Source organism: Mauremys reevesii, linkage group 8 (assembly GCF_016161935.1).
Source record: "Mauremys reevesii isolate NIE-2019 linkage group 8, ASM1616193v1, whole genome shotgun sequence".
Taxonomy (NCBI): Eukaryota; Metazoa; Chordata; order Testudines; family Geoemydidae; genus Mauremys; species Mauremys reevesii.
Genome location: NC_052630.1, coordinates 28,274,496 through 28,300,896, shown reverse-complemented (window position 1 = coordinate 28,300,896; position 26,401 = coordinate 28,274,496). Strand labels below are relative to the sequence as shown.

General features: G+C 41.1%; 1 protein-coding gene across 3 annotated transcripts in view; it reads right to left on the bottom strand.

Annotated features, from left to right (window-relative positions):
* The window catches only part of WWC1 (WW and C2 domain containing 1), a 143,077-nt gene that overhangs the window by 41,480 nt on the left and 75,196 nt on the right, over positions 1-26,401 (bottom strand). For all 3 annotated transcript variants that reach the window (XM_039486017.1, XM_039486018.1, XM_039486020.1), the window contains exons 3-10: positions 21,370-21,573; positions 18,954-19,030; positions 17,916-17,995; positions 14,263-14,392; positions 13,650-13,778; positions 10,992-11,065; positions 4,113-4,355; positions 254-343 (exon numbers count right to left, since the gene is read on the bottom strand). In XM_039486017.1, coding sequence (XP_039341951.1) covers positions 254-343; positions 4,113-4,355; positions 10,992-11,065; positions 13,650-13,778; positions 14,263-14,392; positions 17,916-17,995; positions 18,954-19,030; positions 21,370-21,573 — 1,027 coding nt within the window. The remainder of the gene's footprint in view (positions 1-253; positions 344-4,112; positions 4,356-10,991; positions 11,066-13,649; positions 13,779-14,262; positions 14,393-17,915; positions 17,996-18,953; positions 19,031-21,369; positions 21,574-26,401) is intronic.

Here is a 26,401-nt window from a genome sequence, read left to right as displayed (position 1 = left end):
TCAGAGATACATGTGCTGTAAGTGGCTTAATTATCAGGCATAATAATGCATACTTATTTGCTAAGATTAGGCCTTTAGCAATGTCAACTTCTGTGATGAGTTATTTTATTATTCCCATCCCTCACCCGAATCCAAGCATTTTATTATTTCAACTCTTATTATACAAAATTTGAGCACTATAATAAGGGAGAAAGTGCAGTCACATGATGCCCATTTAAAAAATATGTAAATCTCTGAAAGACTGAAAACTCACTTTTTCAGCTGGGTGTGTAACGTTACAACTAATCGTGTTGTTTCCTCCAGTTCGCGGACCAACTGATTTCTTTTGCTATTCAACTTCAATCTAGAGAAGACAGCAAAGATGGACAATAAGTTAAAATGACATTTTAAAATTAAAATGAAAAAAATGTGCCCTTACTATGAAATTCTGCTGAGACTAAGTAGGAGTAAATTAGGACAGTAATCAGCCCTCTGTAACACAGTTCTACACACAGTTCTACAATTTTTTCATGTTTTTTTGTTTTCTTGGTTTTTTAAACAGCTTCAAGAAACACTAAAATCTGGGGCCCAGTCCTGCAAATGCTTATTTCTGGGTAGAGTAGCAAGCACTATACCTGGTTGTGTTTCTAGGATCAGTACATAGACATTTGGTGGTAGTTTTTGGATAACTCAGGAGGCATTTTGCCAGTCACACAGTTAGAGTCTTACAGTCAATATATCAGAAATGTGGATTTGTGAATTATCCTTTCACTCAATTTAAAAAAGGAGCAGGAATACATTTTTCATGTCAAATATTTAACTAAATAAAATAGGTCAAAAAATCAAATTGCTAAAGACATTTATGATCCAGTGTCATTTCCAGATTTATATAACATATTTCTAAGCAGTCAAATTCTAATGAGCACATGCAGCTCCATTGTTTTCCTTCAGCTACTTAATGTCACCAGAACACTGCTAAGCAGCTATAGCAGACCACAGAATCTGCCTCTATAATTGGTAATGAAGCATGATATATTTGTGATTCGGTTTTCAGTGGGAGATTCTCCACACACACACACACACACACCTAATGGGAAAGGTGGGTTTTTTCAGGTGCTTCCCTCCTACACCTCTCCTCCCACTGAAGGAGCTTTATTAGAAACTCCTCACCATAGTACCCGGTAGGTAGTTTATGTAAATAGAAACAAAGATGAATGTTAGGTAGTATACAGACACTGCCTGAGGCTTCATGCCCCATCAAGAGTCTAAATCCAGTCTAGCTAAAACCAGGCTAGTCTACGCAGCCAGTTAGTGTGCGGCAAGCTAGAGAATGTGAATCTACAGTGCACCAGTGGTCACGCAGCAACTTGCCATGTGGACCCTGTTTGCTGCACACCCTGGCTTGCTGCAGACTTACTCACCGTTTAGACAATCCCAGGAGTCATGGAAAAGGCAGCCAGAAGAGCTCCCTGTCTAAAATGGCCAAAATGTGTTGGACCACTTAAAAAACAAGTTCCAGACCAAAGAACTCTCTCCTGGAAAAGCCTTGCCATCAAGCCTGAAGAGTTCAACTTAGAGACCAATAGGAGGAGCAGGAACAATCTTTACTTACTTACACAATAAAGCATAAAGAGTGAGCATGGGAGTGAGATGGGCAACATGGCCCACTGGATATGGCATTAGGCAGGCAATCAGGAGCACTGAGTTCTGTTCCAAGCACCATCACTAACCTTCTGTTTGCTACTGGGCATGTCATTTACCTCAGTGCCTCAGTTTCCTCTCCCATCCTTTGTCCATTGTCTATTTTGACTAGAAGGTCTTTGGGTTCAGGGCCTTCTCTCACTATATATTTGTACAGCACCTAGTACAATTTGAGTTGACTCTCTTTTGGGGCCTTTAACCACTACTACAACACCAATAAAAAACAGATTGCCAAGGCCAACTCAGTTAGGACACATGAAAGTTTTAAAGTTTGAGGATGATACCAAGCTGGGAGGGGTTGAAAATGCATTGGAGGATAGGATTAAAATTCAAAATGTTCTGGACAAACTGGAGAAAAGGTCTGAAGTAAACAGGATGAAATTCAATAAGGACAATTGCAAAGTACTCCACTTAGGAAGGATCAATCAGTTGCACACATACAAAATGGGAAATGACTGCCTAGGAAGGAGTATGGCGGAAAGGGATCTGTGGGTCATAGTGGCCCACAAGCTAAATATTAGTCAACCGTGTAACACTGTTGCAAAAAAAGTGATGTATTAGCAAGAGTGTCATAAGCAAGACACAAGAAGTAATTCTTCCGCTCTACTCCATGCTGATTAGGCTTCAGCTGGAGTACTGTGTCCTGAGAGAGTTCTGGGCACCATATTTCAGGAAAGATGTGGACAAATTGGAGAAAGTCCAGAGAAGAGCAACAAAAATGATTAAAGATCTAGAAAACATGACCTACGAGAGAAGATTGAAAAAAAAATGGTTTGTTTAGTCTGGAGAAGAGAAGATGATCAGGCACATGATAAGAGTTTTCAAACACATAAAAGGTTGGTACAAGGAAGAGGGTAAAAAATTGTTCTCCTTAACCTCTGAAAATAGGACAAGAAGCATTGAGCTTAAATTTCAGCAAGGGAGGTTTAAGTTGAACATTAGGAAAAACTTCTTCTCAGGGTGGTTAAGCACTGGAACAAATTGCCCAAGGAGGTTGTGGAATCTCCATCAGGTGAGGTTTTAAAGAACAGATTAGACAAAAACCTGTCAGGGATACTCTAGTTATTGTGTAGTCCTGCTTTGAGTGCAGGGGACTAGACTAGATGACCTGCTGAGGTCCCTTCCAGTCCTACACTTCTATGATTTAGATCACAACCATATTTTATATGTATGTAGGTAAAGCAAGAGAAATTCCCTTGAAGCACTAGCATTACTTCAGATTTACAATAGTGTAAGAGAGCAAATTTTGCATTTTTGCCCTTAGTTAGAACATTTTCTGTAGTAGAGAAAAGTGGGATAACCCACGCAATTGAAGCAGCGGGTGTTCACTAGGGATTAGAAAGCAAAATATGATCACTTAGCTATATGATGTTCTCATTGAATCCAGCCCTTCCACGTAGAGAAAACTCAGCACAAGCACTGAAAAGCAAGCTTTCAGGGCTTACAAGTTTTGCAGTGAGGAAACCAGATGGAGATTTTAATGAACTCGCACATTTAGATTATATGTTTCCTGTCCTAATGATATTAAAGTATCTTCAACTTCATAAGGCATAATTTATTTTGAAAAATAGAAGCCCTACCCTGACAGCTGTCGCATTGTAAGCTTTTCTTGATTGATACCTTTGGGCTGAGGGTAGTTTTTAAATTTGTTAGACTAAATTTCTAGCTGAAATTCTAGTTTCATCTCACTTCAGAGAACTTATGAAATACTAATTAAGTTCATAGCTGTACACACTTCAAAGTGTACACATATATCTGAGTACACTGTGCTTCATAGAGGGTGAACATTTGATTGATGCAGAAGTCAAGTGCATCTGAAGAAGTGGGTTTTTTACCCAGGAAAGCTTATGCCCTAATAAATCTGTTAGTCTTTAAAGGTGCCACCAGACTCCTCGTTGTTTTTGTGGATACAGACTAACCCGGCTACCCCTCTGATGCAAAAGTCAAATGGTATTCTCAGTGGCATCATTAACAAAGGGGGCAATGTGTCTAAAAGTGAGCTTTTCCTCCCTGCTCCTGCCCTCAATTCTTTTGTGACATCCCAAAATGAGAGTTTCCATAAGCTCCAATAAAGGAGTTAATTTTGGAATGGTAGTAGGAGCCATTCATTTAGCTAGAAGTGTTTCACAATAGTAAAAACTCATGCGATCAGGGATCTCTTCGGTGTCTGGAATTTTTCCAATATGCATGAATATATTTTTAGCATACTTGCGTAGGACAGCAGCTAATTACACAGAGTAAAAGAGAAGGGAAGTGAGTGCTTGGGGAGCTTCTTTCAGACAAAACCTTAAAAGCAGAAGACTCTTAGCTGCACGTGGACCTTCCTAGAACCTCAGGGCACCCTGCTATTTTGCCATGAGAAAAGTTGATTATTTATTCTTATTCTATCTGTCAGCCAGTAATTTAAGCTTTGCTCTGCTCTGGTTACATACCTCTCTGTTAAGGCTTTGCTTTGAGTATCTCTTGCAGCTTGAAGGTCTTCCTCTAGACGTTTTCTCTCCATCTCCAGTCTTTCCACTTCACCCCGAGTCCACTTTCGGGGGCTAATGAACCGCATTTCCTTTAAGAGCTCCTCCTTCTCATTGATTAATATTAGTCGGTCCCGTTCTGAATCCAGCACACCTGGCCAGGCCTCACTGTCCAGTTTAGCCAAATGTATTTTTAAGTTTGCTATTCTATAGAAAAAAATAAAGTACACTTCACATACAGTGTTTGTGTTTAGTGGCCTAAGCCCAGCTGCTACTGGACACATGTCTGCATAATGAACCACCATGACAATGAGCATCCTTGCTAAGCTGCTCAGCCTAGAGACTGAACTACTCTGACCTGCTGGCATTGTTTACACTATGATTTTCCAGATCCATGATTGTCAACAGTGCAGCACAACAGGTGGCAGAAAATTGCAATGTATGTAAGACCCAGAAGTTTTTAACCACAACATCTTCTGACAGTGATAGACACCAGACCCATCTGAGAATTGCCTGCACTACTGCTTCCACCAGCTGTACCCAATAGAAGTTACGGGAGTGAAAAACATCTTGGTATAAACCCTAGAGATGTTCTATCCAAGTCAGAGCTGATACACACAGGCTGATACACGCTGCCACTGTCAGTGCTCTACCTGTTTTGTGGATTGACAGAACTTTGTACTTCAGGACTGTGAAGTGCTCTTTATGGATACCGGATTAAGTCAGTTACATTTCAAATGAAAAAACTGATCTTGTATTGACAAAGCTAATATGATGCTAGTTAGTACTAAAATAATCTGAATATTGAATGTTGAACAGTTTTAGTAAAGCACATTTACAGGCCACATTAAAGTACAGTTACATCATATATTGCTAGTCAGAAGTGTAACAGTCTGAGTGGTTATGTTAACATTTATAACCCTAACTAATGCATCTGGATACCGTGTGAACGAGCTTGTTCCTAAACTCTCAGCTCTGGGTTTCAGGGCACCCTGCTATTTTGAATAAGGTTGCTCAGTGCAAGTCCAGATTTGAAAAAAAATCAAAGCATTAAAACTTAAACCTCAGGCAGCAGCAACATATGTGTACATGAACAGTCAAAGGGGTGACAAAATATCACTCTGAATCACTAGTCACTTACATGGATACAGCATAAAAACTATTTTGATTACAGGCATTATTCCGAAGCCCAACATTAAACTTTATAGTAACTGGTACTTCAGGGCTGCATCATATGTTCAAGAACCTAAGAAAGGACAGATAGGTACTGAATAACCAAAAGAAGGGAATCAACAGCAATAGCTGGTATAGCAGTAACTATAATGGTTTAAATAGAGTAATAGCTGGAGTTTTAGTGGGTAGCTATATAGCAGATCAGATCGCATAAATTTCCATTCTAGCTACCTGGACTCAAGTCACTTAGGTTTTTGAAGCTTCCCCCTTTAAGGATGAAGTTTTCCATGCTTTTTCTCTGACAAAACGTGGACCTTTGTGAAAAGATTATACAAAAAAAGGTTCAGCAGTTTTGATATAAAATATGAAAGATGGTTGGTTTTGTTTGTTTGTTTGGGGGGATTCTTTTTTAACAGCTCTACAGCTGAAAAGGCTGGTGTCTGGGAAGATGAAGTTTGGCATGCAAATTGCCCTCATGGGACAGTAGTTACACCTCTCATTCAGGGTGTATTAAGACTGGAGTTAAACTGAAGTCAATTGGTTGCCAATCTGAGTTTGCCAATTTTTTTGTACTCTGGACATACTACATTGTTCCAGAACACAAATGTTTGCTGTTTATGGTAGGCTGAGCATATACAATTATATTTATTAACTCAGGTAAATGGGCAGCCAACTAACTGGGATTAAAAATCTTAGTGTAAATATACCCTTAGGTACAGACTAAATTCAAACCCTGATTGGCTTGTCAGAGTTAGCAGGATCACAGAAAAGGGGTCAGCCACTGTTACATGGTTATCAAAGGCTCTCAGGATTCAACTTCCGCCCTCCAGCTCCAAAGTACAGGAAGACCAGAAGTCCATAGGGATCTATGAAAGGGAGGCAACCAGGCCAGCCAGGACTAAGCCTATCTAACTTATTCTCATGGACACTACAATGGACATTAACACTTTTTCTGTCGCTTTTCTGCACAGAAGCCACATTTGGGGGGAGGGGCATTCTTAATGCAGAGCCAGTTCCCACAGGACTGTTGCTTCTTCTTAATTAATTTAAATTCTATAATTATTAGAAATTCATCCTGACTGTTTTTAGGCTTTCTTAGAGCTATTTTGTTTCTGACTGCCTGATTAAGTGCAACAGTGTGCTCCAATGAAGAATTCACAGTGGCATTAATTTATAATCCAAGAATTCCTCAGTGCATTTTGAAGGAATATGAATTTTTATAAGAGGATTGCTTGGTATTAATCTGATCACTCCTGGCATACATTTGCATGGTTATGGCTTTTCAATGGAATTTGCTCTCAATGCTCTGCACACATTCTTACACCTTTTTTTAAACTAACCCTGAATTTGCCTCTGCTTTGCAAGCAACCATTCTTTGCTTTTTGGATTAAAAAAATAAACCCATTTTTGAAGTCCAAAAAAATTATTTCATCATAATGGAATAAATGCTTTGCAAATGACTTGGCATTTGGCTGAAAACTCCAGCCCTTCAGCTTTCACAGACTGAGCATTTAAACCATATCATTCACGCACAAGTCCAGATTTGCATACAAAGAAATCAGCAATAGTAGGTTCTGAGGTGCCAGGCACAGAGTCATTCTGAGTGCATATCACCTCTGAGGCTGAAGGAAGTGGAGGGAAGGATGCTTAGTTTTATTTTTAACGGTACTCTTTTTAAATAGAACAATAATTCTAGATTGTTTGTTTGCTATCACGATATGCAATCTGATTCCTTTATTGACCCAAACAAGTGGCTCCCTCTTTGCAGGAACAAATCAGAGCATGTGCACTTCTATACCTGTGTGCACCTGTAACCTACACACCTTCTGGGTGTGATGTTGTGTCCCATCTAGTGGCATTGAGACCACTTAAAGAGAGAGATAAAATGAGTCTGCTCTACAACCCTAGCTAACAGCCAGTTGGCTTTTAGCTCATGCGGCAGAGGCTCATACACTAAGCCCCAAAGGGCCCCGGTTCAATCATACCCACCGACAACCAGCATCTGTCAATGTTACACACCCAAAATCAATCAGAAATTCAAGTAGACAGACCTGCTTCTGCACTTCAATGGCTGATGAAATGGCACCCACCAAAATGGAGGCGGACCTTTAGGAAGTGTGCTCGCAAGAACATTCTTAAACTTTTGTAATGCTCCAACTGCTGCAGCAATGGTGTTAAATATGTCATTAAGCCATGAAAACATCCATTTAAAGACCTTCTAAGACAAGTCTTGGTCAAGGGTTCAGTCACAATGGCTGGTATCTGTTGTCCAATTCCAACCTTGTTTATCCCAATTTGATTAAGGCCTGGTCTACACTTTAAATTCAGGTGAACATAGCTAAGTTGCTCAGGGTCTGAAAATTCCACACCCCGAGCAACATCGCCGTGCCGACCTAACTCCCAGTGTACATACAGCTAGGATGACAGAAACATTCTTCCATCAACCTAACTACCATTATGTGGGGAAATGATATTCCTACAGTGATGGGAAAACCCCTTCCATGGTACATGCTTGGCCTACACTATGGGGTTATGCTGGCAGAGCTATGGCACCATCACTATGCCACTATAGTGCCCATAGTGTAGACATACCCTTAGGCCTGCTCAGCACTACAAAAGTAGGCTGGCGCAAGTCATTTTGTATTGACCTTTCCTTCGAGAAGCCCAGCTAGCTAAGGATGAGACTATCACCAGGCCCTTGAATCTTTTCAGAAAGGGATGTTAAGAATGTTAGCAGGAGACCTACAAGTAGTCCGGCCCTTTGGGTTTCAATTAAATTAAATGTTATAACTAACAGGGGCGGCTCTAGAAATTCCACTGCCCCAAGCAGGGCGGCGCGCCGCGCCGCTCGCGCCGCCCTTCCCCGGTCCCGCGGCCGGGGCAGAAGTGCCTGGGGACGGTCCCGTGGTCCTGCGGCTCTGGTGGAGCATCCGCAGGCATGCCTGCGGGAGCTCCGTCCAAGCCGCGGGACCAGCGCACCCGCCGCAGTCATGCCTGCGGGAGCTCAAGCGGAGCCGCGGGAAGAGGGTACCCTCCGCAGTCATGCCTGCGGCACGTCCGCTCGTCCCAGGGCTCCGGTGGACCTCCAGCAGGCATGACTGCGGAAGGTCCGCCGGAGCCAAATGCCGCCCTGCCAGGACAATGCCGCCCCACGCGCCTGCTTGGCGCGCTGGGGTCTGGAGCCGGCCCTGATAACTAAGTTAACATCAAGTAACCCCCATTTCCAGGCCTTCAGTTTTATCTTTCCAGATAAATCTGTTTTATTAAGCCCTGAATGTTTACTCTTCCCACTGGGACTCTCCTGTTTACAATGAGTCTCTCTACATAGTGCTTGAATCCCTGACTCACTTATGGAAAAGTACCCATTAGCTTACTTGGTTCTTTTGGGAGAGTAATGCTCCACTGGGTCCTGGGGACAGAGACATTCTTATTCTTCCTACAGACTCAGCATAAGGGGCCTTTCTTTTAATTCCACTTTGCCAATCTATGGAGAAGGTAAGAAATACCTGGGGCTGCAAACTTTGTGTAATTTTAAATAGATTTTGAAAGTTGGTTCCAATAATACAGGGACTTCCCTGCAGGTTGGTCTACTGTTATTATTGTCCCACTTTATAAGAGGGATAGAAATAAACCTGGGAATTACCATCCAATCAGCCTTTTAGATGCGGTCTTCAAACTCTATTCCAGATATCTCTTAGGGCTGAGAGCTGTAACCTTTTTGCAGAGAACTAGACAGCTTTAGGAATACAGCTTCTCAGCTATAGTTAATTGTTTCATGCTGTCACATTTGATCTCCAAATACTGTTTCCCCCAATGAGGGAATATTTTATGTGGCCTTTACTGATTTGAAATTTGCTTTTAAGTCTGTTGACAGAAGCCATTTTAGGGAGAAACTTGCAAGGGCTTGGTAAGGTCTCAGGTTAACTATCTTTTGAGATCCCTTCTTGGCCAAACAATGGCCAGGGTTAGGATGGGGTGGAAGGACAATCTAACAGATCCTATGTCTATTATAAAGGGTGTGTATCATGGTTTATTGTCCTCCTCTCTTTTTAATTTTTACTGGGCCTATTTGAGGGGAAGCAGTATTTTGCCCCTAAAATTCTGAACTGACCAGTGTCCTGCTATAGGCAGGTACGGTTCTGTTGTCCCAAACGCCTTTGAGTCTGAAATGTCCATTATGGGATTTTGGCATTTTTTATCAGCAGGAATACACAACTATAGATTAGCTGAAAACTAAAATATTTACTTTTGGACATAAACCAAAGTTCCATAAATGGATAATTGATGACCACTATATTGAACAGGATAAGTCCTTTTCTTATCTGTTTATATGCTTTGCATTCAGCTGTGAATGGGATAAATGTATACAGGAAGCTACTGGGAGAGCCTTTTGGTCCATGCAAACAATTCTTTGTTTTTCTAGTGTGCATCGGAGTTATTTAATTGCACAGGCTCTCAGACTGTTCACAGCTCAAAATTCATAACCCTTGTGCTCAAAAACTATATTATTGAATTATATTATCTCATTAAATGTTTATGTGTGTAAATTTGGGGATGGAAAGATCATCAAATACCAAATACATTTCTGAGAATACGTCATCTCCTCAATTATGCCCCAGATGCTTTATGTAGGACAAAGGTGGGTGAATGCTCTGTATCTACCAAAGCACAATGTCTCTGTTAATTCTTAGTTGCAATTTCATAATATGAATTTACATTGGCTTCCAAGGTCATGTCCGGAGGAACAGCTTAAGTCTAAAACTTCAAAATTTTCAAGATTTTTGCAAGTTCAATGTCTGCATTCTTGGGGGTTTCAGGAATAAGGTTTGGTCAGAACTTTAAGAATTTTCATTAAGCTTAGAACTGAAGATGTTTGTAAATAATCAAGCATTAATGCAACGCACACATCTCCCAGGCTCTGCTTTAAAAGTCATCCATAGATCTGAGAAATATTTGGAAGTTTTGAATACTAAGCTGCGGGGGACTTCATAGCTCTGTTTTCAGACACAGTTGACTCATTAGGAGGGGAGGCCTAGAGGCACTGAGAGGCACAACAGTATATGCCATCCACGTTACTTTTGTCATTTGAGAATTAGAATGATTTCCCCAGTTTTGACTCAGAAGCCTTTTGCCTCACTAGCTCAACAATTTGAATATTGGTTATGTAGCAATGATGTTTCAGTTATACAGACAATTACTTTATTTACCTGGTCAAGAAAAGACTTAGGCTATAAAGAAAATTAATTTCACATAAGTGGATCAATTTATTCTTAACTTTTTACATTTCATTTTTGTCATACAGGATGGTTTAAAAGTTAAGTAAGGAGAAGGGTAGAATCTGTGTTTATCTTCTGTACTGTGATTATTTAAAAATTTGTATTTACTCTGTTGAGTGTTCTGGTTAATTACTAAGACACCATCCTAACATTTGATTTGCAATTCCACACAGTCTATCTTGTCATTAAAAGCTGGAGTCTTTCAAAGAAACAGTTGCTGCATGCTGGCCCCTAAGCACAAAAGATCTTTCAAAAGTTTCAGTGAATGCCCCACCACCTCCAATGAAGTTCTAATTGTGCTCTTAATGGGTTTTCCCCTCAATCACAGATATCTGTTTACATTTTGAATTGTACCGTCCCGATGGTAAGCAACAACAGACAAAACACCAACTACCTTCTCTTTGCTTCTTCATATCGGAGGCGTAATCTGACCTTCTCAGCCAACTGATTATTAGTGCTTGTGATAAACTAGGAAATAAAGTATAAAACCAGTGAATTAATAAACAGCTGTTGTGCCTTGAGACATTCTATATTCAAATTGTAATGCTGCTAACTTGTCAATTGAATTAAATTCATAGATTCAAGAGGCGATCAGACTGAAAATTGTTTCCTTTGATTGATTTTTTATGATTATGTGTTTCAGGGGTCTAAAAACTGATATAAGACGCAAGGGTTATCTTGCTCTCCAGTTACAGAGTACAGCAGAATCTGACTAATTCACATCTATGATTGGGGCCCAGATTTTTCCCCCTTTGCGTTTAAAACTACAGCGGAGGACTTTTTGCAAGGTAATTTTTACTATCTCTGAAATGTTACAATATGTCTTGTGTTGGTCTGCCTTATTTAGATTGAAAAATCTTTAGGGCAAGGAACATAATGGCTATTAGGACTGGGCTAATAGATGCATTACACAAATAAAACTATAGTAGAGAGAACTATTCACTCGAGTGAGGATTTGCAGGATTGGTCACAATGATACCAAACCTGCCATCTGGGTTGTCCCCGCTGTCCCTGTGCAAAGCCCCAGTCAAGGGTGACACCGGTTTGCCTGCGCTGATCCGATTGCCAGATCAGAGCCCAATGTTTGTACCGCACCATGAAAGTTTATAATTTTAATACAAGACCATACTACAGCAACCTGCTATTAAATCTTACTAAGAAGTGGCAAGAAGGATTTGCACCTATTCCATAATTCCCATTTACAATAATAGGATCCAAGGGTAAAGTACACTCTTGTGGAGAGAGCCAGCACAAGGGTTATGCACCACTTAAGTGCCACCTATGTTTTTAAGAGGTGCATAAGGCTGCGATTGTCCTCTACACAGGGTTGCATTGTAACAAATTGTAACAAAGAGTTGAATTTTTTTAAAAAAATTGGTAACATTACTTATTTACAATTCAAATTCCCAGCTAGTAGAAACTAACTTCATGAATGACCTAGCCCTGCAAGTTTGTAATCTTCCTCAAAGCTAAATCCATAGGTAGCCTCAAAACGTTCCCTACGTCATAATGCTTGCCTTATAACTGAAAGGTTAACAGAATATTCCATGCCTCAAGGAAGAAATATTTAGGGGGAGGAAAGGGTGAGATCCACAAAGAGACTTAGGCTTTGCAACACTGAGCATCATAGTGCCAAACTTTTAGGTGCCTAGGGAAAAAAAAAAATCACAGGAATAACGCTGGGATCCCCAAAGCCAAGTTAGGTGCCTATAAAATGCATGGGGAGAGATAGAGGCCTTAGAATGTGATCCACAAAAGCCAACATGCCAGGCAGGGAGCCGGCAAAGCTAGCCAATGGGAGATGCCAATCAGAGGGATATATGTTAAGTCCCGCCCTGTTCACAGATATAGGCACCTAAGTCTAGACCAGGGGTAGGCAACCTATGGCACGTGTGCCGAAGGCGGCACGCGAGCTGATTTTCAGTGGCACTCACACTGCCCAGGTCCTGGCCACCAGTCTGGGGGCTCTGCATTTTAATTTAATTTTAAATGAAGCTTCTTAGACATTTTAAAAACCTTATTTACTTTACATACAACAATAGTTTAGTTATATATTATAGACTTATAGAAAGAGACCTTCTAAAAATGTTAAAATATATTACTGGCACGCGAAACCTTAAATTAGAGTGAATAAATGAAGACTTGGCACACCACTTCTGAAAGGTTGCCGACCCCTGGTCTAGACTGTAGGGAGGTGCTAATCTCCGCTTGAGATCCACAAATCAGAATGCACCTCCTCGAGTCACGGGGTTTAGACGCTTTAGCTGCTTCTTGCTGCACATGAACTGGCCAGAGGTGGTGGAGGAGGAGTTGCTGCTGCCACCCACCTTATAACTTTTAGCTCAGTGGGTAGAGCACTCCTCTGGGACATGGGAGACCCAGGTTCAGCAGGGGAGGAAGGTGGGAAAGCCCAGCTCAAATCCTCTCAGGAGGATGCTCTAACTCCTGAGCTATGTGATATTCTGATGGGGGGCTCCCTCAGTCTCTCCTACTGAAGCTACTCCACTGTGGTAGAATAATGAAAGAGTGATTGGAGATGGGGACCAGACCCAAGGTCTCCCACCTCCTAGGTGGGTGCACTAATCACTGAATTATAGAAACACTCTCCCACACTCCGGCCCAATGACTATTAGGTGGGGAGGAAGAAGGGAGGGAGGGAAGAGAGAGAGAGAAATCTCTGTAGTCCAGTGGTAAGGGCCCCCACCTGGGAAGTGGGAGACCACTGCTCAAATCATCTTTCCCCTGCTGGCAGAGAGGGGACAATTGAACCTGGGTCTCCCACCTCCCAGGCAAGTGCTCTAACCACTAGGCTAAAAGTTATAAGTTGGGCCGGTGCCACCACCGCTACTACCTGCTCCATTTTGAATGGACTTGCCGTTAGACTTATGTTAACAGATCAAATGAAACTTCAATGAAAACCACACTGATGTTGAAACTCTGAAGGCTCATCAATTAATAGTTATTTGCCCTAGCTTGAAGACTTGCAATATGGCAACATTGATCCAGTGCAGAGGAATAATTTTTGCATGTGTTTGTGTCACGTGTTACTCACATTTCCTGAAACATCTGTTTGGGAGCTAACATCCAGATACTGTGGAGGTAATAAGGATGCATTGCTGTCCCACAGGTCTGACTGTGATCCTCTGTCAGTCACAAAGCCATCCTTTAACCTGGCTAAGCTCTAAAACAAGAATTCACAAAGTCATCTCTTTTCTTGTTAGAAAAAATATCACCAGCTGCACAACATCATTACATTGAATGAGATATTTAAGCTTGAGTAAAAATCACAGTGACCCTTCTTTGATAAAAAGTTCCTTAGTAGGAATATGCATCTTAGAGCAAGCTTTTCTTTGATGTTCTTGCTCTCATTTTAGAGATCTGGGGATGATAAAGTGATTTAATTGAAGCCAATGTCACATCATACCATCTTTGAGTTTGTGATCAATAAATAAAACCAAAAGGATGACAGTTCCACTCCAAACATGATGTTGGGTCATTTTATATTAACTCCTAAACTAATAATTACATTCTTTGAAATAAAAGATTTAGTCTGCCCTAGATATTGTGAACATTTCTAGTTACATAAGATCAACTTTGCAAGAGTGTTTCAAGGCAAAGCCTTGTCCTTTCCATCAATAGCTCATTATTTAAAATTATTTCAGTACCAGAATGAGATCTTGTTTTTCCTTCTCTCCTGAAGTGATTGCTTTCTTGATAGCTTTCATTTCACTTAATATGGCTTGTGCTTCATCAAGTTTGTATCCACCTTGAGTATCAGACATTTTCATATCAATTCTGCATGAAAAGTTACAAAATAAAAAGAGGAAAGAGACTTAAAACACTCAAGATATGCCCAAAATAATTTAGGCATGTGACACTGTAGTTCAAGTTTATTAAAGAAATTTTAGGTGAACGCGTTTCAAATGCTAAAACACATGAACTTTCTGTGTCCACTTCCAAGCATGTAAACATTCTTAATCATGGGCTGTCCTCACCCATAAGAAGGAGAGAACAGAGTTAGTGAATGATCATGGTTCTTTTCCCCTTTTGAATAAGTTACTTCATGATATGCAGTTACATTAACCTTGAGAATTCCACTATTCTGAAGCTAACTAAGAGGGGCTACTTTAATGCCATCCCTTTGGTTTTTGACATGCCCACAATGAGAAACAAGTGCAGTGAAATAAAATTCCTACTATTGCCAACATTATATGTTGGGAGTCAAATTCCAATGGAATTACTCCAAACTGATGCCCATATAACAAGAGCAGAATCTGGACCATAGATGCTTTTACTTGACTTCCTTCATGTGTTTGGAAATGTCAAAAGAACTAACTTATTGAACATGTCTCTCCTATCTCTGTGACAACTTACAGCTTGACACTGCAAACACTGTTTGCAATGCTCACCATACTCAATTGTCCTATTCACAATGTGATAAGCATTTTCAGAATTAGAGGGTCCAAAAGTCATGTTCCAGAAAGCACCTGGCTCAGCTGAAAAGTTAAGATGAATCTTCAGATCTGGTGTTTTCAGATGTCTCAAAATTGTAGAACATTACAAGGATTTCGCCACATGGACAATGGCAGGATCAGTCTAAATTTGTATTCAGAATGGTACAAGGGAGACACTTTTGGCATGAGTTTTATAGAATATGCCCTTAATTAGTCTCCAGGTACTGGGCATGTTGCTACTTCGATATCTTCAGGATGAAGGAGCGCCTGTTGTTTTCTATATCACTTATGTTAGTAGAATATAAAACAACGTATTTTACAATGTACATTACAAAAACATGTAAGTAAACTTGTATAACCCAAGGACTATGGTATTCCTGAATGACAAATAAATCTGAAAATTGCAACCTAAAGTGTCAGCTCAGTGCTCCAAAGTTAGAGTATCAGACACATTTTAGCAGCAAAATGAGGCTAGTCTCACCTCAGTGTGAGTACAAAATTAAAACATATTAACCCCCCTCACAGTACTCTCTTCTCGATTCTAGTATAAGAGCTTTGTACTTCCGAGGACCAAGCAGGACCACCACAGATAGGGGGAGAGTAAGAGGAAGTATTTGCCTAGAACAGGGACCGGCAACCTTTGGCACGCGGCCCATCAGGGAAATCCACTGGCGGTTCGCCGTTCCAGGCCAATGGGGGCTGCGGGAAGTGGTGTGGGCCGAGGGATGTGCTGGCCGCCACTTCTCACAGCCCCCGTTGGCCTGGAATGGCGAACTGCGGCCAGTGGGAGCTGCGATCGGCCAAACCTGCGGACGCTGCAGGTAAAAAGACCATCCCAGCCCGCCAACAGATTTCCCTGACAGGCCGCGTGCCAAAGGTTGCCAATCCCTGGCCTAGAAGTATGGCTGTTGGTACTACTTCAAACAGCAGCAGGTAGAGATCTGCAGCCTGCAGGGAGGTTGTGAGGACATCTGCACAGATCTACCACACAGTGAGTTATGCTTAATATATTTGTACAGGACTGACTCCAACGTTTTAAAACAGGTTAAGATGTAAGTACCACTTAGACATTAATAGGCACAAATATTGAACACAGAGATCTTCAAGCCACAACTAGTACACACTCCACCTCTCTGCCTAAAGTGACAATTACAGATTCCACAACCCATATAAAGCTAATAATCCATTTTAGGTTTCCTGATGATACAGGGCCTGCATTTCGGTAGGGCTTCAGCGTGGTTTCTGCTAGTCCTGGCACTTTTGGCATGCTAGCACCCGGGTGCAAGCATGGAAAATGGGATTTGCATACACAAATGTCATCATCCAAACACGTTGTTGGAATATACCACTTACACTAGTAAGTGCTAGTGTAAAAGGTATATACAAGAATAAGCCAAGACTGAGATCTGAGAGTTATGCCCAGAGGTCTTTGACATCTGCAAAAGGCAGACAAATCCATGCAACAGGAATTCCTTTTCTTCTTCCTCCTTAGTGGTGCCCTAGCACAGATTTTTCTCTCGATACTGCCCTCCCTTGAAAACCATGAACTTCAACAAACTTAGGAGTCTTCCTATACACTACCAGAAAATAGACATTAAACTCCATGAAGTTAATATATTCCTTCCTTCAAAGTGTCATTAACCAAATCCTCTTGGTTAATGACAGGCAAAGTGAATCTGCACATTTTCCCTGCTTCCACATTGGAGATCTTCCTTCAGTAAACAGGATAATTTTATTTTCATAGAATATCAGGGTTGGAAGGGACCTCAGAAGGTCATCTAGTCCAACCCCCTGCTCAAAGCAGGACCAATCCCCAGTCAGATTTTTGCCACAGATCCCTAAATGGCCCCTTAAAAGATTGAACTCACAACCCTGGGTTTAGCAGGCCAAAGCTCAAACCACTGAGCTATTCCTCCCCCCAATTCTCCTTGAATTCATCACAGTAGGAGAAAGATTGGTGGGTTTAGATTTAAGAAGCCTCTGACAGAAGCTGTGAAAAAGTCATTTTTGTACTGTGTTTGTGCAGCACCTAGAACAACACGGTCCTGGTCCATCAGTAGGGGTTCTAGGATGCATGGTAATATAAATTAATACTCCTCAGAGATGTGACATATATCTGAAACCAATATAGTAGTGGCTAAGCAACTGGTTTGTAAATTACAGAGGAAAGACTTCCTACAAATTTGTATGGAAACCAGTTTTGATATGTTCTGCATATTAAACAGGGCACAGACGTCATGTTGAAGTGGTGTATTCTCTTCAACAGAAGTAGGCTGAACAACTTGACAGCTGGTCGTTCCCTCCTCCCAAGGGAATTCTACTGAGAGGAGCTGGCACATCTATGAATTTGTAAGTGGTAAAAATTAACCACCTACACTATATGCCTCCTTACTTAAGAAATGCCAACTGTTATTCCTACACTGGTAAGCATCAGGGTCCTTGTTTTTTTTTTTTTTTTACAGTTTTTTTTCAATGCCCCAAAAAACAATGATCCCTTGAATCAAGAACCTGGGCCCTACCATGACATCAGTGTTAAGCAGTACTAGATACAGTGGGCAGTACTGTACTTTAAATGATGACATAATGTGGCCTCATGACATTGTTGGAAGTCCTTTTTGGAGTTGTCAGTTTGTACTTGCTCACATTTACTACACTAGCACTTACATGCGCAAGTGACAGATTCTAGTATGTGCTGTGTGTACTGCTTTTCGAGTCTGTCAGTTGTGTGCCCAGATATTAGCACCCTCGGAGCACACACAGGCAGAGAAAACTCTTGCATTATTCAAGCAGCTAAAGAACCGGGGAGAGGGGGTGGGAAGGGAAAGAACTTTTTACCGGAAAATAAGATTGTGCATTAAACTTACTTCTTTAGTGTCTGGAAGCCATGCTCTTTGTACTGCAGATCTTGCCTCATATGAGCCACCTCTCTCTTCAATTTATTAACCTGTAGTAATTGGAAGAGCAAAATGTTACATTTTCAGACTGATACATCCATTATGATTAAAGGCATGGTATTATCCACACAATGCTTAATCGGGATGGGCACTTCAGGCTGAATCTCCTAGAATATCAATTTAGCACAACAACAGTGAATAGCCATAACTACTACTTCATCTGGACAGTATTATAAAATCACCCGTTAGTGGAGATAACTTCTAGGAACTGGATGAATATATGTGGCATCAAGTTAGGTGCAGGAGATGTGAAATTCTTAACTCTTAAATATACAAGTTGACATATAAAGATTAAAAGGAGACAAATATGGAATGTAATGAATGTCATTTTTATTCAATGTTTAACGTCTTTACTGACTTTAAAAAAATGGTTAAATAATAAGACAACTGCTTAATTGCAATAATATAAGCCACCTACTGGGCTTTCCCAGTCAAGAGATTTCATTGTACAACTAACACAGTGGGAAGATAATGCAAATTGTAAATACATGGACCCTGTAGTTTTCTCTGTTATGCTCCTCCATAGAAGCCTGTCTCACCTGCTTTAGATTGGGAACAAAAATGACCAGAAGTAAAGTCTCCATGAGAAAGGACAGCACTCTAACAGTCTGCACTGAACTGAACACAAAATAGCTACCCATGTCTGCAGACCATTCCTAGGTATTTGAAATTGCAGTACAAAGTCACCACGTAGTTAAATATCTGATAATATCTATAGCAAAATATGTTCTATCAGCTTTCAGGCAAGCTCAAAGCCTTCAAGAAAAATGTATTATAGCTGAACTTTGGGACACTGACTTCAGAGACTTTCTGATAATTATATTCTAGATTAAGGGCAGCAGCATTAGTTCACTCAGCTGCCTTGGCATCTCCTTTAATATTTATCATGAGGTTTTGAAGCTCCTTAAGATCATTAGCAGAAAGCAAAGGTCCATATGTACTTCTTACCCTGGATTTTGTAGTAGCAATTTCAGCTTTAAGAATCTCCGGGTCATATTTAGAACTAGACGATGAGCCAGAGTGCACTGGAATGAAGAGAAAATGTTGAATTAAGAATTCTATTTTACGGTAGCGTGAGCTTTACAACACATCACAAATCTGAAAGGACGACTCCAATACTGTACACACAACCTGAAGAGTAAATATTTATTCTTGGAGCCCTAATGCTCTCTCCTGAGGAGACCAATTTATTTGTTTTCATCTTCTCTGCTTCACTTCATGCTCCAACTCTCTCCCCACACTCTGAGCGAAACAAGACTTCCCCCAGCTCTCTCCAACCTCAAGATCCTCTTCTCCCCACTATGATAGTTCTGCACCTTTTCTTCCAGTGTGACAGCACCCAGCAGCACGGTCAAATAATCACAATGGGAATGTATGCCAGAGAAAGTTGGAGATGCAGATCATGCTCCATCTGTAAGTCCTGATATGGCACCAGTTCCTAGCAATCAAAATCCCTCCCTTCTACTTGGCACAGTGCCCAAACACTAGGTCCATGCCCAGTTGCTTGGTCTCCTGCAATACCAAATCCATTAACAAAAATAAAACATTCTCACCACACCCCGGAGGCAGTTGAGAGGAGTGGGGGGAGAGAGATTGTATGTAGGATTTCAATTTTAAAATAGGCTTTTCTTGTAAACTAATCCATCAAATACACAACATAACAAGAAAACTGAAGAATGCAATACAGCCTTCTGAAGGGCCTGAGGATGTGGCAGACCATAGGATGTGCCTCAGTGGATTAGACCAATGTTCCATCAAGTGGAGCATCCTGTCTTCATCAGTGGACAAAACCCTTATGCTTCAGAAGGCACAGCACTGCACAACTGGGAGCTATTTTAGGGGGTGGCTAGGGACAAAGAAACTGTTTTTGATCTGTGCAATGATCCATTTATGCCCTGTAGTAAGAAACTGTAGTTTTGTTTTCAGAGACATTGGCAGGATGCTAACAGAACCCTCCAGCGTGAGCATACAGTTTATAGTTCACAGAGTCATGAGTAATATAAAACAGAAGTGAATGGGATTCAGAGACCGGGAAAAGCTTCAGGAAGAGACTAAAATGTCTGGGGCTGTTTACTTCAGAGATGAGACAGGGGACATAATGACATACAAGCTGGAATAGTGGCATAGCAAAGTTAGATTGGGCGCTTCTATTTATCCTCCTAGTGGAGATGAACATTTCAATGAAACTGAAAGGTAGCAAAATTTAAATTGCGTAAACACCTTTTAATGTAATCCTGAATTAGCCTATAGAACACAGTAACAAGATATAATTGAGGAAAATTGCTCAGTAGGATTTTAAAAGGTTTGGTCATTTATATGGATAATGAGAACATCTAGAGAATGCGGCTTTGTCAGGGTAATCCTCTAGTGAGCCGCCAGACAGTTTGTTTACATTTGCATGGCCGCTCGCAGCTCCCAGTGGCCGCTGGAAGTGGTGCGGTCAGGCCCAGCACTCACACAGATGGACCCAGAGAACAGTAGGAAGTGAGATGAAAGGAGAAGAGAAAATAGGTAGTGTGAGTGGACAGGAAGAAGTGGCTGAAGACCAGTTATACAGAAAGTGAAGACAGGGAATCTTCATAAAATTGACTGCTCAGCTACAAAGCAGGAGATAACACTCCAGTCATCATACAGTTGACATATCTGTGAAATAAGATGAACATTTGAATCATTACTAGCTATTGACAATTGTTTCAAGGCCAGAGTTTCAGAAGCAGTCCTTGATTTTGCCTAACTTGAAACATCACATGTAGAATCTTTGGTTGATGTGGACCAGAAACAGCTAGCTCTACACTACTGCTCATCCAGCCCCATCGTAAGTAGTGCATGTGGATGGATTTGCTTGTCAAGTATAATTACACAGCACCCAGGGAACTGCTCTGAATGTGAGCACCAAACCATTCCTTGACAGCCCCAGGTTCCAGAGGAGCACAGAGGTGGCAGATAGGCACATCTGACCATGTCCCTTTACCCTCCCACCACACACTGGCAGGCACAGCTGGGGATCTAGCATTAATTGCATTTTGCTAATCCCCATACTGATCATTTGCACACCTGAGGCACTGGTGTCTCTCCTCTTCCGCAGTGATTTAGTAGACCGTGATGCAGTGAGATTTCATATAAAGGGATTGCAATACTTTTATAAAATAAATGTTAAAAATGGGAAATGTTTTGAATACAGATAAGCCAGAGAGAACAGGCAAGACACTGCCCTTGATGTAACAGATCTGTCCTATCAGGAGCCAACTGCAAAGAGTTAACTTTACTCTAAAACAAGTTACAAAACCAGACAGTTTTATTACAAACTGTTTTCCTGGTTCTATCATGATGCTGTTTCCCACTTGCTAGACAGTTTAATACTTACAGCTGATCTGAGAGCCCAGTTTGTGTTCCCAAACGTCATGTAGCTGCCTGTATTCCTGCTGGGCCAATTCAAGTCTCTGCTGTTTCACCTGGTAGATCTCTTTCTGAGCAGCGATTGCCTCTTGGGCCAGTATCAGATAGTCCTTCAGCATATGTTCCTGCTCCCGCCGCCATTGCACACGAGGGTCCTCTATCTGTGTGGATTCTTAGCAGAGATAAAAGTCCTTACTCAAAAGATTGACAGGATAATATCACTCAAGAGAAAACAAAGACACCAAGAGAAAAAGTGTGTCTAGCATCACCTCCCCTCACTTATGTCAGTATTTAGAATGTAACTTCCTAATCATTTTTGTCTGTTAGTTGTCTAGCAATCTGCTGATCTAAAATGAAACTGGTTGTGTTGAATTACTGTATAAAAATGATAAATGATAAAATAATAAGTGCTAGTTTCAGCAACGGATTCTAGTCATACAAAAAGTTATTGTGGAACAATTTCTATTCTTCTTAATATATTTTTTTTAGAGAAAGACCAAAAAAATATTGAGGGCTTGAGACTTTTCACAGATGTGTTCTATTGGGGGCCACCATCTGTTCTAAATATGTAATTTATAAATGCCACTTCACTAACCAAGAATTTTAAGGAAAACATTGTTACAGATACAACACTATCCCTGTGACTTCCCTATAGTCACAGCAACAAAGGCTACAAAATAAAATGTTTCACAGTGAAGAAGGACTAAGTCTGTAGTGGGGAATCAATATTTTCATCAGATTCTAAAAGAATATTACAAATACGGGAGAATTAAGTCATTTAATGTAGCCAAGTGCATCCCTTTAAAGCCTGGTCCACACTTCAAACCTAGGTCAACTTTGCTACGAATATTCAGGGGTGTAAAAAATCCACACCCTGAGCACTGTAGCTATGCTAACCTAGTCTTCAATGTAGAGGCAGCTAGGTCAATAGAAGAATGCCTCCATCAACCTAGCTACCACTGTTCAAGGAAGTGTTGTTTCTACAACATCTGAAAAAAAACCTTCCATGTCTGTAGTCTACATCTATACGATGGCATTGTGGCAGTCGTGCCCCATACTATAAAAATGGCCTAATTATGTTGCATCATTGGTGCCTTGAGAAAGGACTAAACTTCTATTTTCCCCATTTAAAGGATGTACAGCATTATCATTCTACTTATTTTAAGACAAAGGAGCAAGGGGAAGAACTGTTATAGGAAAACCGTTTTTACATAATGGATAGTTTAATGGACTCTGTGGCCTCCATTATTCCAATACAATGAATTCACAGCCTTCTGGGGTTTCTATGAAGAAAAGTCACATAAGGGTCACATAAGTTGCCACTCTTAATACAACTTATATTTTAATTCTATTATTTCATTTTGGTGGTGTGAGCAAGTGTTTCAAAAATGTCTCGTTCTTCTCTCAGCTCTACTGTATGTGCCAATTTGAAATGCAAAAACAGGAGCTGCCATTATTCAGCTGACTTTAAATGCTCTAGGATGCCTGAACTGATCATGCTTGAATGAGGATGTCTAGTTACCAAGAATTGAATAATTAATAAAAAGGGCCTGGTTGAAACCATCTGTGGGACACTAGTCTGCATATTTTAAGAGTTTCTTTAAATATTCAGTAGAAACTGCCAGAGCTGAAGCTCTGAAGAGGTCTAAAGTCAGCAAGAGTATTATCTTCATGGTTGGAAGATATAGGATCAAGAGAAACAAACACATTTTGATGAAAACCCTAGACATACCTCTAAATACTTACAGCAGTTTAACCAAGGCCTCAAAGCTGTTGGCATTACACTACAAAGGGGACAGAATTTTGCTGGGGGAAAGCCTGGCAGGGGTGAGGGAGCCAGAAGGGAAAAGAGAGGAAGCCCTGACAGCATCTGGTCATTGGAGGATGAGCTGAAAGGAGAACACTTCAGCTGACATAATACACACAGCAAGGGCAAATCTGTCTCATCCACGTAAGTGATACTTGGCAGGGGACTAATACAGAAAATCAACTATGCAATTGTATAGGGAAACCACAGTCTGTTCTCTCTTGCATCAAAACATTTAACTCATCACAACTAGTAATCAAAGCAGTAAGCTACATTCCCCTAGTTGCAGCACTAATTGAGCTCCAATTACCAAATATGTAATCATGATCAATAAAATTCAGGCACAGGGCTCGATTCATCCCAGCTGCTATGAGAAGGTGCCTTGAGATTGTCAGATGAAGAGATTATACAAGCACCAATAATATAATGTAATTTGTTGTTTTTGCTTGTGTCTATCATTCAAATCAGAACTTGTAAGTGAATCGTAGTATGGTTTCATGTTTGAGGAATAAAGGCTCACTTTGGGCAGGTCTACACTAAGGGCGGGGGTCGAACTAGGGTACGCAAGTTCAGCTACGTGAATAGCGTAGCTGAATTCGAAGTACCCTAGTTCAAACTACTCACCCGTCCAGACGCCGCGGAATGGAAGTCCGCGGCTCCAAGGTTGACTCCGCCACCGCCGTTTGCAGTGGTGGAGTACCGGAGTCGACCGCGGCGCTTCCGGAGTTTGAACTATTGCGTCCAGATTAGACGCGATAGTTTGAACTCGGAGAAGTCGAACTCACCGCGTCGACCCGGCTGGTAAGTGTAGACTAGCCCTTTGTTAGCATCACTGTTTGGCAAGAGAATTTTGGCTTATCTCAAATGAAGCTCTGAAAAAAAGTTGTATTACAGTCTGAGAAATACTAACTTGGGAAGTTCATTATTAATGTACTACGGATATATAATATTCTGGTATGCAATTCAATTTAATTATGTTTACTTTATCTCAGATAGTAAGTTAGAAGTGTTCTCAGCTCATTTCATCTGACTGGTTGCTGGCGTTAGATTTCATTTAGCTCTATCCTTGGGCATACTGCTTATAATTAGACTGAAATATTTTAAACCTGCTACCACACTGAAAATTCCTTCCCTTACAGTGCAATATGAAATAGTCCCTGGGGAGTGGTAACACTTTAGTCTCTTCTCCAAGTGATTCTGTAAGAGAGCAACACAAAGATGTCTCTGTTGATCAGCCACAGAAAGCTGAACATGGTTTGATCTACTACGGTTATGAATAGAGCTCATTTGGAAAATGGGGGTAGTGATTTTTCTCCCCTCCCCCCCAATCAAAATTTGTTGATAAAGTTTCAAGCCAGTTCTAGTTCTGAGTTGGTTCTGATGCCACCAACATACCTGCAATATTCTTTAAACTGTCTGGTGCCCAATATCTGTGGGGTTTGCCATCCATAAGAAACCAAAGCTTTTAAGAGTAACAGTGGTCATTTAGGCCTCAGTCCTTCAATTAGATTTGCACGAGCAAAGCTGCACTGACTTCTATGAGGATATGCGAATGTGAATCAGTCTGAAGTATCAGGAGCCCAGTGCAGCTACAGAAAAGTATTGTCTACTCCAGATTTATGGAGAAAGCAGAACAAGTATTTCCAACAAACTTCACTGAATGCCTTCTCTGCCCTGAATAAAAATGGCCACCATATGTTTTTCTTTTATACCAGTTTATTAATTTAATAACTGACTGATATTACTGCAAGATAGGCTACTTTATAAAAGTCATACATGCTTACAGTGAGAATGAGTCAGCAAGAACTAGTAGGCTATTTTTAAATTTCTTTATAGTGTCTTAAAGACCATGCTAATTAGCAAGATTGGACGGCCAGTGGGAACATTTTTTGGAGTTTTCCCTGTCTGAAGAGTTGCTCTGATGAGTTCTTCTCTTAAGAGTCAGTGGTAAGAAATAGCTAGACAAAGCTGATTTGTATTCCTTTTAGAATCCTGCTGGGAAGATTAACAGAGCAACTCCTCTTGCAGTTTAATGACAGAATTGCCTTCAATACTCTGCCTCCAATATCCCTGTCCAAAGTATTTCTCTGAGCATCTGTTAGCTCTGACAGTCTGAATGAGTCACAGCAAGTTAGTTTATTCCACAAAGCAAGGCCTACTTTTCTCTATATATGCTAGAGTAAAGTGATTTCATTTTGGGGGGGCCAAATCTAATTATTCTTATTCAGGCAGAATAACACTGAGTCAAGCTGGTCCTCTGGCTTCATCTGGAGTTTATGACTACGTAAAAATGCAGGTCAACCCCTCTCTATGGGCAAAACCGCTGGGAGCAGGCTCATAGGGATCACGCCAGAGACTCCCCTTGTGGAGGTCTCTGTTAATCCATCAAGGCAGAGTTCCCCTATCACCAGAAGAGGTTGTGGAGCTCATTTAGCTCCCAAACCTGGCAATTCCTCAGGATCCACAGGAGTCTGGACCATTCATGCCTCAGGATTGCCTTTGGTCCCCTAGCACCCTGGTAACAAGAATTCTTGGAAAGGCAAGTCCCAGGCTATATACTGTTTTCTAGTAAGTCTCTGTAGGATTGGACCAAGGAGGAATGGAATATGTTCACCTGAAGGCCAACACTCCCTACCCTCTCTCATGAACTCATCCTGCTGGCGTGCTCGATCTCCTTCCCCTCTCCTGTACACCCAGTAATTAGCAGCGTTAGGAATGGAGGTATGTGGGGCAGGGACAAGGAAGTGCTGCAGAGTTATTTTCTCCCCAACAAGCACACCCACATGAGATGAGTGAGTTCCAAGCACAGAGGGTTTGTTCCATTTGTGGATATGGGCAGCAGAGGGAGCAATCCATACCTAATTAAACTGAGTAAGGACTTGAGTATTCAGCCCTTATCTTGTGGGAGCATGAATGTTAATGTTCAAAGTCTTGGAGAATGTGTTGGCAAAACAACTAGCTTATGGACACAGAACTTCAGACGTTGTCTTGTGATTCAGAACTGACTCATGAGCCTTCCACTCAATTCCCTACTCTGCCACTCTTCCCATTTGATTTTAGGCAGGGGTCTAAGACCTCTGCACCTCAGTATCCTCAGCTATAGGATGGCAATCCTAATACTCGCTGGCTCACAGGGGTGTTGCTAAAGTAAACACAGTGTTTGTGGGGCCCTCAGATACTGTAATGATGGGGG